We start from the raw sequence: 17,458 nt of genomic DNA, 5'->3' as shown, positions 1-17,458 counted from the left end.
TAGAAAACCAGCGTTTGAAGCTGACTGCAGTAAGACTGCTGCTGTCAACATACATTTAGCTTAAAGACCATGGAGATAATACACAAGAAATTAAGGCTCATATGGTGGCAAGTAGACAGTTTTCTTTTTTTTCCCTTGTTCTGTGTGCGAGTTGAAAAAGAAAGGAAATGACTAGTACTGGTAAAGGCTACCCTCTTCCACACACCTTACGGTGGCTTGCAGAGTTTGTAAATGTAGATACCGTGCAGCAGTAGCTATTTAATAGCTGCCCATGTGCCCTCTGTAGTATATGTATGGGCTTTTCTCATCACATTCTTGATAGTTTGTTTCTGGGTCATGGTAAAAGCTTGAAAGTTTCGTTTTTGAGACATTTATATGTTTAAAATAAGGTCTGGTATTACCGTTGTTCCTCACAAAATCTTCAGTTGTAAAATTTTTCCACAGAAGAGCTTATTATCACTTGGGCATAATGCGAAGAAAGGAATAAAAAAATTGTATGTCCCTCTTTGGATACCCCCAAATACTCATCTTCCTGTTTTTTTGCTCCTATTCTGAACTTCTTTTTGCCAAATGGAGATTTGTCCATCCCAACAATCTGCCCTTTTTCTTCCAAGTTTTCCATTCTGTCTGATGCACTATTCCATGCAAATGTCTCTACAAAATTGTCCACACTGAATCACAGTTTGCTTAGCCAAGCCAAGTTATTGGCTTATAAATTTTGATTTACACTTGTAAACCCATAAGCAATTTGTAGAATGGTACTAATTTTTAATTTCATTCTGAAAAACCAGGAATTCTTTTGGATAGAACATTTTGAAAACTGACAGCATTTGCTTCACATTTAGAGGAATCCATTGACAGTAGCCTTTGACTCTTTCAGAGCCATTTCATCTCCACATTTGACATTTGATACATTCTTGTTTCTTGACAGTTAATCTAAAAGACATGCACCACCTCCATTGCCATGTAGAACCAGATCACTTAAATCACCCCATTTCATAGAATAGACTGCCATAATTACAGGAAAATATTTTGTGGAACTCATATGTACACTCCAAACATCAGCAAACGTGACAGAAATTTCAATTTTGGTGCTAGAAATACATTCTCTCGTTTCTCAGCTCTCATTGGTTACATGAACTATCACCCCATTGGGTATGAAAAACTGATGTGTTGCCAACCTGTGAGCAGTACAGAAACACTACCGTGACTGCTGCTAACCTTGATCTAGACCTAAGTCAAAGAAGTTCCATCCACTGCCTCAATACTGAGCTTAGGTAACCATTGTTTCTGTAATCACTGTCATTAACTGCAGTTGTATTGTTGTGGAATATCTCCACTGTCTTGCACATGCACCTGTAACACCTGTTGCAGTGCCTCAATGCCAGAAGTCCAATATGATCTATACTCCTTTCTTAAATCTACATTCTACTACTACTGGCCATTTCCTTTCTGGTTAAACTCATATACTCTAGGTCCTTCCAAAAATGCCTCTTGTGTATCTGTTTCCCTCCTATCTCTCTCTCTCTCTCTCTCTCTCTCTCTCTCTCTCTCTCTCTCTCTCTCTCTCTCTCTCTCTCTTTGCTACTCAGGACATTAAATTTCTACATGCTTCCTGAGATTCTTAAACCCAAGCACCAGGGACAACCACTTGTGACTGGATATTTATTACCCCACTGATCAGAACAGTTTCAACCTATAGCCCACAGGGTACCTTCTTATATAAAAGAAACTGACTACTTCCTCCACCAGCTCTCCACAAAAACCTGCCTCTTTATCACTCACTGCACTGTTTGTCTCTATCAAAGCCACCACAGTCAGTTCTAATATGTCCAGTACCTGTGGTTTTTTGTCAATGAACATATTCTCTTTCAGTGCCTGCAATAGGATGGAGATGAAGACGCAATTAGATGGTGGTAACGGCTGAAGAAAAGTAGACTTTGAAGGAGATGTAGTTGTGCAAGTGAAATTAATTAGCGTTCAACTAAGACATTGAGTAATTTACCCCCTGCACAGGCCGTGTGGCCTCGTTAACCCACTTCCAGAAGAGGTTCATGTTCTGTAACTGTGCTGATAGTGACTGTGTCTTGTTAGGGATTAGATACTCCTTCATACCACTGTTACTCAACATAACAGTAAGAAATATTTGTGGTTGAAAAACAATTTCCAGAAATTTATTACAAAGTTTAGTGATGAGTACATTGTGGGGCTACCACAACAATGTTAAATATTTTTTAGTTATCACATGACTGTGGGCAAAGGGTGCTCACATTTCTGTCCTTCAGCTAGTAGTAGTAGTAGTAGTAACTTTACTCATCCATAGATCACTTTTACAAGGGTATAGGGTATGTCTTCATGTTATAGCAAAAACAGTGTATTCATGTATACAGTCACTTAAAAACTTACATGTCTAGTTTTACAAGGATGGAACAGTAGTGACCTTATGGTAGGAACCTTCCTCACATTTGCCTAAAGTACTTACAGGGAGGACCACAAGAAACCTACAGATTTCCAAATGAAGAGGGCAGCCTCCACCCTCTGAAATACAAGGCTATTGTGTTTAAAACAGCACTACAGCATTACGTTTATCCCTAATGTAAAATACTGTTTTACAAATAATTTATGTAATAATGTAATAGGTTAGCGCTACACTGTTCATTAAATTCTCATTGTCAGTCATTCCGCACACTGCATACACTATACACACATTGTTTCACAATGTAACACTACATTAACTATCAGCAGATCTCAGGGCTGTAGCAATAGTGCCCAGCTTCCATTTCATATGCTGCAGTTTTCCTTTTGCTAGTGGGGAACAAAATTGAGTCAACATCCCTCTATAACAAGTGAAATGTTGTGTTCACAAAGAGGCTAAAGTGTTAGTATTATACATTGTGCTTAGCTTTGGGAGTAAGTTTTTCCATAAAAGAAAAAAAAGAAGTAGAACATAGTGTGAAAGTGTTATGTGAAAGAATAACAACAACAACAACAACAACGACAATAAAACATGACTTATTCATATGTGTTATAGTGTTTACCGAACCCCTACTCTGTGTTGTGTAAGTAATCCTTTAGTGTATAGAATGTATTGTTTAACTCCTATTTTTTGAACTGCCTTTTTAAGTAAGTTCATTTTAGTAATCTCTTTGGGTGATTGCACAGTTTTATTCCTTTGTGGAAAATGCTGTTTTGTGTTGGTAGATAGCTACTCATCACAAATAGGAGGCACTGAACCACAGAGAGGCACAATGCATAGAACACTAGAAATACTAAAGCTTTTGGACAACATCCTTCCTCAGAACACACACACACACACACACACACACACACACACACACACACACACACACACACACACACACACGGCTACTGTCTCCTGCTGCCAAGTCCTGCTGGAGAGAGTAGCTTATAGTTTTTGCCATTAGTTTCAAGATTACAGAACCTCTTTTCTTCTATCCCTGGCTTGTCAAGGTGTTTAACTGTAAGAAATGTATGAATTCTCACAAATTCATTTTGGCTATAATTCTGTTGTAAAATATATAACACCAGTTATGTGAGACAGCTTCTCCCATATACTGATTAATCAGTAAAATTATTGAGAGTAATGGTAGTAATAGTAAATATACTTTGTATCTTTTTTCTGGTTAATGGTAATGCCTGTCATTGCACCATAATGCTATAAACATTGTAATGGGAGTACTGACTATTTGATGTCTCAAGACACACATTTTAGAGTACTTTATAAGTTTCAAGCCTATGGATAGGGTTAATTCCTAAATTGGACCTGGTTTTTGTCCACTTGTACTATTAGTGGCTGTCACTTGTGGAGAGCTTCTTTCCTTGTAAAAAGTGGAAAGTTATACTGTAATTTTGACTCACATTACACTTTAGGCTCCTATATCCAGGGGTGGACAAAATTGTGGAAAAACCATGAGAAATGCATGCCTGAACTAAATGTAGATGCTAGCCAAGTCGGCAGGTTCAAAGTGTTAGTCGTGGTCAGAACTGTTCTGTGTAGTTATGAGTGCATTGTGTCAGAGCTAAGTGAATTCGAACATGGAAAAATTGTTGCTCATATAATGCACTCTTCCATAACCCAGGGAGCCAAAATGTTTGGTGTTTCAAGATTTGAAGATTTATACCGCATGTAGAGAAAGTGGAAAAACATCATCTGCTAAGTCACAATGCAGACTGAAGTGTGCATTGATTGATTGTGACAGATGGACATTTAAGAGAATTGTGATGAAAAATGAGAGGATGACAAATGCAAAAGTCATTGCAGAACTGCATGTTGCTCTTACAAATCCAGTCAGCACCAGGAGCAGTGTGAAGGGATCTCCATAAGCAGGAAACTTTAGGCCAAGCTGGAATTCGGAGACCATCCGTCGGTGATGCAAATGTGTAGAAGACAAAAATTTGATGCTGAAGCCGAACTATGGAGCAATGGAACAAAGTCACTTGGTTGGATCAGTCTTGTTCCCCACTGTTTTCATTGTCTGGCTGAGATTACATACCAAGAATGAAAAATGCTGGGGATTGAATGAAGATGGGAAGCAATATCATGGTATTCCAGGGTCACATTGCTCCCATGGATTATATGACCATTTTGGTTGATCAGGTCCATCCAGTGGTACAATGTTTGTTCCCCAATGGTGGTGCTGTGTTCCAAGATGACAGGACCTTGGTTCCTACATCTCACATCATCCAGGACTGGTTTTGTGAGCATGAGGATCAACTGTCACATCTCTCCTGGCTGCCACAGTAATCTGGTCTTAATGTTATTGAACTTTTGTTACCTACTTTGGAGAGAAGGGTACACAATTACTATTGAGCTCCATCATCATCATCGTTGCATGAACTTGCACTATTTTGCAGGAAAAATTGTATAAGATTCCCTTGAAAATCATACAGGACATGTATTTATCCATTCTGAGATGACTGGAAGCTATTCAGAATGCCAAAAGATTTCCTGCACTATGTTAGGCATGGTAATGTGTTGTGATTTTAGTGTTTCCATATTTTTTTCCAACCTCTGTATCTGTTGTGTTAATTATTTCTTAGGTCATAGATGAGTACAGTAAGAGCATACAGTCTTCAATAGGACCAAGTTTAGTAGAGCACTATGTTATTCAAGCCATCAGTAGTTGCTAACACTGATTTCTTCTGATTCATTTCATGCACCTAATATGTCTGGATGTACAATTGGTGAAATGACTTCATTGTCCTGCGCTAGGTGGGATATTACTTTAAGGCATTATACTTGTCTCCCAGAGCTGCAGGCTTCAGATCCATGCCCAGCCATCCAGATTTAATTTTTCTCAAGTTTCCAGGGAGCAGTTCACATAAATTCTAGGATGGGTCCTTAAATTAGCCATGGTCCATTTTCTGTTCCACCCTTAACAAATCCCCCCTGCTGGTCTGGGGGTTAGAATAGGCCCGAGGTATTCCTGCCTGTTGTAAGAGGCGACTAAAAGAAGACTCACACATTTTGGCGTTTATTTGATGGTCCCCTGTTGGGTTGACCTCCATCTTTCTAAATTTTCCCAAGGATTGAGCTAGTTGGGTAATGGCGCCTTATGTGGTGCGTTGTGTCCATCATGAATTGAGATCTTGAGCCCGCTTTTTCATCATCGCATTGCAGTTCTGCTCATTCTCCATCTCCTGGGCAAGGACACCTTCCTGGGTGCATTTTCCACCATGCTTTATCCAATGTCGCTCTCTGCGCTGATGATGACCATGGACTTCTTAGCACCTCATATCCAGCATGGTAGCCAGTCCGTTGTGGTGGGGCCGCCATGTACCCTGTTGGTTGTAGCCCTCAGATAACACAGAGATTGCTCTGTTGATGCCTGCGCCGTTAATTCCTCAGGTGTGCCATGGAGTAGATGTCCATCTCCCTGGGGCATCGGAACTCCAAGCAATGGCTGTCCGGCCAGGTGACCCTTGCTGAGGTTGGGTGGTGCCCATGGGGAGGGCCTTGGTCAGAGTGGGTGGCATCAGGGCGAATGACACACCATGAAGCATTGTACATCATCTCTTGCTGGTGGTCTGCCACCAGCAGTCTCTAAGTGGGCAAAGTCTATCTTCAGTGCTAAGAAATGACCCCAAATCGTTCCCTTCTCTGGCCACACCATGGGAGGAATGCCAAGCTAAGGATGGCAGTGAAGCTTATTAGCTCCAGTACCTCATATGTATGAGAGTTGATTGGGAATCTTTCATGTCCATGAAGCCTCAGTTTTTTGTGGAGCATTTGGAGGACAAGTTTGGGGAGGTGGAGGGCTTGTACAAAATGCACTCTGCATGAGTCTTGATAAAAACAGCTTCCTTTGCCCAGCCACTATCATTACTTGCTTGTGACAAGTTGGGGGATATTTCTGTTACCATCACACCCCATAAGAGCTTAAATATGGTCCAGAGTATTATATTCCACAGGAACTTTCTTTTGCAGTCTGATGACAAGTTGCATGCCAATTTAGTGCGGCGAGGTGTTCATTTCATCTGGCATGTCAATTGGGTCCAAGGGATAGTCAGGTTGCCACTGGTGCCTTCATCTTGGCCTTTGAGGATGCCACATTGCCTGAGAGTGGGTCTACCGCTGTGACGTCAAGCCATATAGTTCTCCCCTTATGTGGTGCTTTAAGTGCTGGAAGTTCAGCCATATGTCTTCCCCCTGCACTTCCAGTGTCACATGTCGAGATTGTGGATGTACATCACATCCTGGTACTCCATGTTCCACGCCTCTCATCTGTGTCAGCTGTAAAGAGCATCATTCACCTTGATCGCCAGACTGCAGGATTTTACAGAATGAGAGGAAAATCATAGAATATAAGACCCTGGACCGACTGACCTACACTGAGCCCAAGAGGCAAATTGAGCACCTACATCCTGTGGCTGTGACCACCTCTTATGCCGCTGCTATGAAAACAGTTGTCACCCCATCAGTTCCTCACATTCCTGCCGCTGATCAGAACCAGAAGACTACACTTGCCCCCTCAATGGTGGGGGGCACTTTCCTCCTTGTTGCTCCCACACCACCTACTTCTGGACAGGTTTCTGCTAATGGGAAAGATGACACCAACCAGTGGTTAAAGAGCCCAGAAGCAGCTGGTCACAGTTCCGGAGGCTTAATCAGTAAAGTCGTCCCAGCCAGGGAAACCCCAGGAGCAGCGACAGAAATCCAAATGAAGGTCCCCAAGATCAAGGGAACTGCGGTGCCACCCACACAACCACTACCTAGAAGCTCTGCATATGCGGATAAGATGGAGATTCTGGCATCTGCTGACGACCTAGATCTCGCCAGACCCTTGGACACTATGGATATAGACTGCTCAGCCAATAAATTGGTGGCAGCAGATGACTGTGAGGCGTAAACAGCCTCATTGAATGTTCCATAACTTCCCAGTCTCAGGATGTCATCCTCCAGTGGAATTCCTTCCCCCCCTCCCCCCTCCCCCACTGCCTGGCTGAGCTACGGAAACTGTTCAGCTTTACACTGGCTTTCTGCATTGTTCTCCAAGAAACCTGACTCCTGGCAATGAAGACCCCCTGCCCTCCGTAGCTGTAAGGGATACTACAGGAACTGTAGAGACTATAATCGAGTGTCAGGTGGAGTTTGCGTTTATGTCCTAAACTCAATCTGTAGTGAAACTGTGCCCCTTCAAACCCCTCTTGAAGCTGTGACTGTCAGAATAAGGATGACATGGGAAGTAACTGTTTGCTGGAACGGTCCAGTCGTTCAGTAGTGTTTGTCTGGACCCCAGGTCATGTGTGAATCGCAGGCAGTGAACTTGCCAACAGGCTACGCAGAAACTGCTTATGGTGATCGGCTTTTCTGCAACTGACCTGCGTTCAGTACTACACTGCAAGGTTTTGTGGCTTTGGGAGATGAAATGGCATAACCTCAACATGCACAACAAACTGCTTGCCATTAAGGAGACTACGAATGTGTGGCAGTCCTCAGTCTCTCAGTGACTCTTTGGTTATCCGCTGGCTCCGCATTGGCCACGCTTGGGTGAGACATGGCTACCTCCTGCACTGTGATGACCCACCTCAGTGTCAGTGCAGCACCCTGCTGACAGTGGCCCATATCTTTGTGAGCTGTCCTTCTTTGGCTGCCCTGCGACGGACTCTTCAGTTACCTGACTCATCGCCATTAATTTTAGCTGACAACACCTCATCGGCTAATTTAGTTTTAAGTTTTATATGTGACTGTGGGTTTTGTCATTCTGTATAAGTTTTAGCACATATCCTTTGTCCCTTTGTGTTCTCCACACTAATACTTTTAGGGTGGATGTTTTAATGTGTGGCAGAGTGGCTGGCTTTTCCTTTTTATTCTCATGGTCGGCAAGCCACGGTCATCTGTTCTCTTCTTTTTATCCCTTCTACCTGTTTCTTGCTTCTCTCTGTGAGTTTCTTTCTGTGTTTTGTCCATATTAGTGATGGTTGTTCTTCTGGTTCTTCCTTTTGCCTGTTTTAGTGCTGTACATCTCCTTTCTTTTCTTCTTTCCCTTGAATAATTATTTTACCAGGAACAAGGAACTGCAGACCTTGCAGTTGTTTGGTCCTTGATTTATTTTTAATGGCTACTGTGTCACTACTCCCTTTGAGTTGCAAAGATTGCTGTGTGTGTCAATCATGTTGAATTTGTTAAGGAACTTTTGTGAGTACACTTTTGTGTGTGTTATGCACTTTGTGCTGTATTTGGTGTCCTTCCCCCTTCCCCATTCGAGACTTGAACAGTGCTCAGTAATGTTATGCACTTTGTGCTGTATTTGGTGTCCTTCCCCTTCCCCATTCGAGACTTGAACAGTGCTCAGTAATGTTCCACAGCATAGCTGTAATTTTTGTTAGAAAGTCTGTAGCACCTTAAACTAAAAAAATGGTGTGAAATCCATCTAAAATTTTGTCCGTGTTTTTGGAGCATATTCAGTGAAATTTAACTGTTAAAAAATTATTAATACTACAGAAGTGAAACTACTTTTTGACCCTCGCATATTGATTTTGTTTTTAGGTTGAAATGGAAAACATATTGCTCAAATTGACCTTTTTCTTGGTCTCTACATTTTATTTATGGCTTGAGCTAATATTTTGTATTTTTAATTTCCAGATGAAGAAAAGACTGTGACGCAGTTGGGAGGCCCCAATCGCCGTAAAGATCCCAGGAAAGATAAACCTGGTAAATATTAGGAATTCCTTCTGTCGTATTAATGTAGGAGTAAAATTACGTATGAATGTATAACAGAAGTCTTTAACAAACAATGCAGACCTGGCTGGTGTGGCTGAGCGGTTTCTGGCACTTCAGTCTAGAGCCGTGCAACCGCTACGGTTGCAGGTTCGAATCCTGTCTCGGGCATGAATGTGTGTGATGTCCTTAGTTTAGTTAGGTTTATGTAGTTCTAAGTTCTAGGGGACTGACGACCTCTGATGTTAAGTCCCATAGTGCTCAGAGCCATTTGAACCAATTTTGAAACAACGGAGATTTAAAATTATTGGCTTAGATAGCTCACACACATTAGCAAGTTTTATGCGAAGGAAGTACTATCAGAGGAATGGAGACAGATGATTAAAGTAGCTGTAAACCAATGTTGTTCATATGATATACACAAGGATAATTTTTTTTTTTTTTTTTTTTTTTTTTTTTTTTTTGTGTTAATGGTAAACTATGTCATACTGAAAACTGTTATACCAAATGTCTCATAACTTCCCGTAGTGAATAAAAGTTTCCTTTTTGAAAATGAAAAGGATTAAAGGGACTTGGTGCTCTCCATTTCTGATGCTTTCAAATGAACAGACCTCCAAAATCTGGGTTACCACAATTTACACAGATTCATCTTCGCCATGAATGAAATTTAACTCATTCAATTGTTTTGTAGTTAACAAAGATAACAATTCATTGTATAGTTGCTCTGTGCATTGAACACACACAAACATAGTGAAATATCACAGTGGTAAGGCACAGGACTCATATTTTGGAGGAAAGTGGTTCAAGTGACCCAGATTCAGGTATTCAGGGATTTCCCTAAATCCCTTACGGTGAATGTCAAGATAAACACAATTTTCATCAGCATTACAGTATCACTTTCTGCCACATCATTTTTGCCTTTACCCTGCAACTCATGTTACCCTTTTATAGTAAAATATTGCTTGTGATGTCATCCTATCCTCACTATTAAAGTTAAAGACTTCATTTATTTTTTAAAAATAAGTTAAAAAAATTAATTACTAAATATTAATGTCTGAAATCTGTGATGATTCAAAGAGAAGTCTGAAAATTCTACAAAGTTGGCATATAAAAATATGAAAGTGACATTATTTTATCAGGAAAAACTGGCTTATTTAACATAAAAAAGAGAACAAAAAAGAATGGTTAAGAAACTTCCTGGCAGATTAAAACTTTGTGCCGTACCGAGACTCGAACTCGTCACCTTTGCCTTTTGTGGGCAAGTGCTCTACCATCTGAGCTACCAAAGTGAGTGAAAATCTCATTCTGGAAACATCCTCCAGGCTGTAGCTAAGCCATGTCTCCACAATATCCTTTCTTCTAGGAGTGCTAGTTCTGCAATGTTCGCAGATGAGCTTCTGTGGGGTTTGGAAGGTAGGAGACGAGGTACTGGCAGAATTGAAGCTGTGAGGATGGGTCGTGAGTCATGCTTGGGTGGCTCAGATTGTAGAGCACTTGCTCACAAAAGACAAAGGTCCTGAGTTCGAGTCTTGGTCCGGCACATACCTTTAATCTGCCAGGAAGTTTCACACCAGCGCACACTCCACTGTAGAGTGAAAATCTCATTCTGGAAGAATGTTTAACATTAGATTTTTTAAAAGAAATACACCATTGTACTTTTGACATTACAAGATATTGTAAAAAATCAAATACGCTCCAAATTGTGCATCAGCAAAACATCAACAAAATTTTAGAAAATGGAAAAGATTGGCAGAAAGTTTCCTCTTATTTAAAACAACAAAAAATTATAAAAATGAAAGTGGCTGAAAATTGCTTTTAAGTGACATCAACCTCAATACCATCCTTCAACTCAAAATCTATTCTGGCTTCTTCCTCGTTTTGAGGATTGGCAGTGGCAGGAGTAACTCTAGGACTGCGTTCCTCATTGTAGAACACCTCGATGCAGAATTCACCAGAGTGGAGCTCCAAAAGCTTTTTGACGTCTCAGAGTTTGGCTTCTGTAAGTTCTGTACCTGCTGTGATTGGTGTTGGGCTGTCTGCTTTGCTGAAATTTTTTCCCTTCTTCAAGATGGCCTTCCCCCTCTCCAGTGTTAAAATCATAAATCTTTTTGCTTTTTGTGAAAAAGATGTTTTTGGTTTTTTGTATCTGGAAATGCCATTTAACAGTAACTTTCACTGAGGTTTCCATGCATCCTTTTCAGTTTTGAATAAGACATTCATTTTGTTCTAGTTTTACTACTGTCACATTTCTCAATGTGCTGAATATGTACAGACTGGGTTTCAATGACGCTCAGAGCTAAATATGTACAGACTTGTTTTCTATGATGTTCAACTTGTCTTTCAACGTTACCAAATTCTCAGCCAGGTGGGATGAATAAGAGGTCCACTATTTGGGAACCCCAGTTCCATTCCTTCGCTTTGAGAAGAAACCAGTGATCTAGCATGCTGATCTTCATCCTGTTTTTATTCTGACTTCCACATCTGTCAGAAAGCAACCATAGTTTTTTCACTCCTTTGATGTTCAGGTGAGTCAGTCTGTGGTGAACCATCAATGCTATTTGGACTGATCCTCTGGCACATTCATATTCCAAACAAATATTTGGAAACACCAAGTCAGTGATTTGGTGGGACTCCAATTAGCCCTAGCACACTGTAAAGTTGTAAAGGTACATCTGAGGGCAATAATATGGTAGACCACTTGATCTGCACCTTTGGTAGTACTAGGTCCTATGGACAGTTATAGCTGAGAGTTATTTCACCCTCGTCATTTCATTTTAGCTTTGTATAGAACATGTCTGCTCTCATTTGATGGATGTTGAGTGGGGTTTGCATGCTATCCTTTTCAGCACTTCATTTTCCCATTTCAATAAGATTTTCCAGCAATGAGCATGTTGAGCAGGTATCAAAATTTCTGGTGTCAAAGCAAATCTGGGAAAAAAATTCTCCCATAATAATTGTATTTGACAATGTTTTCAGTATTCTCTTCACAACGTGGTCCACATCTTTATTATGCTCAATTTGCTACTTAAATAGACTCTTTGGGTGTTGGTTTCTCATGAATACTGACAGTCTAAGGGGTTTAATTTCTTGATGTGATTTTACACACATTTTTTTTTCTCATATCACGCAATGTGGTTCTTGTGTCTCCTCCTCTCATATCAGTGGTAACAGCATATTGGTCTACAATTTTGGGGCATAACCTGGTAACCCCATCATTCTTAATTTGTAAAACTGACAAAAAAGCTGCTTTGCGAACAGTAACATTTTCAATATTTCTGTCTCATATTTTCAGTCAAAAAAAAAAAAAAAAATGAGTGGTGATGGTTCATTTCCTTTTTTTTGTGTCCTCTCTGGATCTTCTTTTAGGGGATGTTTTAGACACATTTTGAGCTACGTAGTTGCTCTGACACTTTGGCTTCTTTTCTGGTGAAACATTTGGTGAATTTTCTGATGCCTTGTATGGTAAGTTCATTATATCTCAGTTTTCTGAAGGGATGTTTACAATCAGGTGTTTTTGGGAAGGTCTTGGGCTTCTATCTGAAACAAAGTCCCATGCTTAAGTAAATACAAGTCTGTACACACAGATAAAATGAAAGGGGCAGTAAGAAGGACAAGCTAAGTTAAAAAACCAGGTAGCGTGTATAAAAAGGTGTGGTTAAACCACATGATGGGTAGAAAATTTCAGTTTTTACTGCCAAAATCTCCTCCACCAGTGGTTGCTAAAAATCCTCCCCAGTGGACAGTTCAAGCAAAACTGAAACTGGGAGTAACCTGGCATCCGTGTAAGTGAAGTGTATAGCAAAACTAACATGACCGCACATACTCCTAGCCACTCCCTGCAAGGTCTGCTGAATTTACCGCACATTTTCTTTAGTTCTGCTGTGCATTTCACTCTTACATTGTTGCCAGATAACTACCACTTTGTTTTGCAGGAATGGTCCGTCACTGTGTAGAGGAGAGCACAGATCATACCATGAATTTGTTGAGGTTTTGTCATAACAATTAGTGTCAATGTAGTTTCCATTGCATGACATTGTTTTGATAATACTTTTCATATTCTCATCTTTCTGGTTTGGAAACATTTATCTTCCACTGATTAGGATGATCCTTCCTTTTCCAGGAAGGACTGTCACGCTCTATCTCATTCTGGTCATTTGCAACTACTATGAGGGTTTGACTTCTTGTAGAATTCTTGTAATTTCAGTTACTTGCACTGAGTGAGGTGTTGCAGTGGTTAGCATGCTGAACTCGCATTCAGGACAACGACAATTCAAATCCATGTCCAGCCATACAGATTTAGGTTTGCTGTGATTTCTCTGAATCACTCCAGGCAAATGCTAGGATAGTCTCTTTCAAAAACCACAGCCAATTTCCTTCCCCCTTCTTGACAGAACCCGAGCTTGTGCTCTGTCTCTAAATGACCTTTACAATGATGGGATTTTAAATTCAGTCTTCCTTTCTCCTTCCTTAAATTACTCCCACTTTGTTTGTAGCATAGACTGCATTTAAACTGTCCAAAAAAGGTCTTTTTTTTTCAAAACACTCATGCTAAAATGTCAACAAACACCCTGCTGATCAGCTAAACTGTGATTATCGGCATATATTGCAACAATGCATCAACAGCGAGGGCTTTATTGTTGTGTACACGTTCTCTACAGTGCAGCTAACCTAACTCTAAATATCAAAAATATCCCTTCAAATCATATCAAACTGAAAGGTAGCTCTGAATGTCTGATGTCACTTGGCATGCTTTCCATCTAGATCTGGCACACACTCATTTTAAATGCATTATAACAGGTCTTGCACCCTGAAACCTGTTCCATAGCGTAGGCACTGAAAAAATCTATACGGCAATGTGCCCAACTCAAAATCAATAAAAATGCATTTAGTGGCTTGTGCATCTGCACTACTCAATTCAGAAATTGACATGGAATACAAATAACTGAAAGAGTGAAATTAAATACTAATTTTAGCCAAGGCATTGAGTAGTCAATACGCATATACACAAGACTGAAATCATTGCTAAATCTGGACAGTGCACTTCCTCAGAGGTACTGAACAAAAAATTGCACCCAACTTTGTATGAAGTAGCTACAGCATCATCTCTTACCCCCCCCCCCCCCCTCGCATGTGTGTGTGCTGTCACACACACACACGCGCACACACACACACACACACACACACACACACACACACACACACACACACACACACTCTCTCTCTCTCTCTCTCTCTCTCTCTCTCTCTCTCTTTCTCTCTGTCTCACCATGCACTATGTTGTCCAAGTGCCATCGCCTGGCTGGAGTGAAATTTTGTGTTGTGTGGATGGTGGAGAGGAACAAGGGGGAGGGGGGGGGGAGAGCTAGAAAGGGGTGGATGGGAGTTGGAGGGAGTTGGGACACAGCACAGGAATGGGACATAAATATGCCACCAGTAGGCAATCCCTGGCATGGATTGGGGGAAGTTTCATGTGACACACTAAGTAGTGGAGGGGGGGGGGGGGGGGGAGTTGGAAGGATAAGAAAAGAAAGAGTGGGACAATTGAGTGGACATTGAGGGTGTAAGTTCATGGAGTGGGTTGGGAGGCACAAGAGCAGACATTGGGGAGAGTGTGGGTTATAGGCTTGCAGAAATTAAGGCATGGAAGCTTGTAATATCAAAATATATTTTGTAAGTACAATTCCCTTCTATGTGATTAAGAGATGTGGTATGGGGTCGGGGAATCATATGGCATAGAATAGTGAAGCAACTCTCAAGAAAGTGTAGATGATCAATTCTGTCACATTTAGGTGAGGTAGAATATGCCCGTGATAGGACTGGAATAGAATGTGTGGGATGGATTCATAGGACAAGTGTTGCACGTAGCCTTCCGCAGGGAAATGCACATGAAGCATGGAATGCATGTGATGCTGTAAATGTGATTCCCAATTATCAAATCGTGAATACGCCGAACTAAAAATTTATCACCATAATGTGCAATCCCTGCGTAATAAGATCGATGAAATTAACTACTATTAACATTTGAACTTAATGATATCTCAGTGTTATGCATTTCTGAGCACTGTCTTAACCCAGAATTAATCCAGAATACGAAAATAAACAAATTTGTCTTGGCTGCTTACTACTGCAGGAAAAACAGCAAGCAGGGTGGGGTAGCAATTTGCACAAAGTATAATGTAGATTTTATTACACTACCTGACTTAACTAGGGCAAATGTTGATAAGGATTATGAAAGTGCAGCTATAAAAATTACTCAGTTCAACCTAGTTATTGCTACAGTTTACCGATCACCATCCAGGAATTTTGAACTTTTCTTAAACAAAATGGAATCATTGCTAAATAAAGTAAATAAAATGGATTGTGAATTGATAATCTGTGGTGACTTCAGTATTAACTTCCTCACAAATAGTGGAAATAGGGAGACCATTTTGAACCTCGCAACATCCTACAATTTAAAGGCTGAAGTAAAAGCAGCTACCTGAGTATCAGAAACTTGCCAAACAGCTCTTGATCAGTTTCTAGTCAAGAAGAATTTACACAACACCTCACTAAAAATTTTCAATGGAGGTTTTAGTGATCATCTTGCTCAAATGTTAAGCATAAAAGTACAAGACAGTATTATTAACAACATGTCTTTCAGAACAGCATATCGAAGTTATAATCAGCATAATGTAAAGTACTTCAACAACTTATTTCAGAAAGAAAAATGGCTAGGAGTGTACAAAATGAACGATATAAATGAAAAATTCAACAAATTCATTGATACATTAACCCATTTCTTTGAACTTGAATTCCCACTGAAAACATTAACCACACGGGGGAACTCTAGAACAAACAGCTGGACCACAAAGGGAATAAGGGTTTCATGCCAAAAGAAAAGACTACTTCATGAAATATGTAACAAAACAAATTCCTCACCTGTAGTACGAGCATACTATAAAAAATACTCCAAAAGATTAAGAAAAGTAATAAAAGCAGCAAAAATAATGCATAATGATGAAATCATTTATATTTCAGCTAATAAATCAAAGGCTATGTGGAGTGTTATAAAAGAAGAATGTGGAGTATACAGACAACCTTGCAAAAATATAACACTATCACATAAAAATAAAAAAGTAACAAACCCCTTAGAAGTAGCCAACACATTTAACAACTTTTTCACAGGTGTTGCTGAAAATATGTTATGATCAAACTTTAAGAGCACTCAGGCAAATGAATATAAAATAAGTGCATGTAGAGGATCAATGTACATAAGTTCTTTTTCACAAGATGAAGTAGCTAAAGCAATAAAATGACTAAAAAATTCCAAATCGGCAGGTATTGATGGTATACCTGGAACAATGTTCAAGAAGAGTGCATCAAACCTAATTGAAGTACTCACACACTTATAAGACTGCTCACTTCAGGCAGGCACTTTCCCCGATGTGTTGAAAACATCGAAAGTTATTCCTGTATATAAAAAAGGGGATAAAGACAATGTAAATAACTACGACCCATCACAATTTCCTCTTGCATCTCTAAAGTACTGGAAAAAGTTATGTATGAGAAACTTATGAAATTTATAAATAAAAACAGCATCCTATGTAGTGAACAACATGGATTCAGAAATAAGAGGTCAACGACAACTGCTGTCTATGAGTGCATCAATCCTGTCCTAAACCTGATGGACAAAAGCAGGAAACAGTAGGAGTCTTTATTGACTTGTCAAAAGCTTTTGACATGGTGGACCATAAAATTCTGCTATCAAAGCTAGAAAGATGTGGTATTCGAGGTCTGTCCAACAAGTGGATCAGTTCCTTCCTGACTAATCGTATGCAGTCAGTGCGCATCAAGCACAGAGATATTGAGCTAAAAACTGTATCTAATCACTTATCTGACTATAAACAAATTAAATGTGGTGTACCTCAAGGATCAGTATTGGGACCCCTTCTGTTTCTCCTGTACATAAATGATCTAACCTTAAATGTTGATGCACACAAAACAATCATATTTGCAGATGACACCACGATTCTACTAAAAGGAGACGACGATGAACAGTTACAGCAGGCAGTAAACACGGTCACGAAACAACTTAGCAGCTGGGCACAGAGTAATCAGCTTGTAATAAACAGTAAGAAAACCATTGCTATAAAATTCCACAATGTTCCTAACAAGGACATGTTTATCCCATCAATCCCTATCAATGACGAACCAGTTGGTAACAATACTGAAACCAAATTTTTAGGACTTTGGCTGCAGAGTAACATCAGATGGAATAAGCATATTGAATATCTCAAT

The 17,458-nt window shown here is 40.0% G+C and overlaps 1 protein-coding gene across 13 annotated transcripts in view; it reads left to right on the top strand.

Annotated features, from left to right (window-relative positions):
* Window positions 1-17,458, top strand: part of LOC126297741 (uncharacterized) — a 387,999-nt gene that overhangs the window by 167,664 nt on the left and 202,877 nt on the right. For all 13 annotated transcript variants that reach the window (XM_049988891.1, XM_049988898.1, XM_049988892.1 and 10 more), the window contains one exon: window positions 9,107-9,175. In XM_049988891.1, coding sequence (XP_049844848.1) covers window positions 9,107-9,175 — 69 coding nt within the window. The remainder of the gene's footprint in view (window positions 1-9,106; window positions 9,176-17,458) is intronic.

Source organism: Schistocerca gregaria, chromosome X, assembly GCF_023897955.1.
Source record: "Schistocerca gregaria isolate iqSchGreg1 chromosome X, iqSchGreg1.2, whole genome shotgun sequence".
In the NCBI taxonomy this organism is placed as follows: Eukaryota; Metazoa; Arthropoda; class Insecta; order Orthoptera; family Acrididae; genus Schistocerca; species Schistocerca gregaria.
Note: the sequence above shows the minus strand (reverse complement) of the source record. Positions and strands in the feature narration are given on the sequence as shown.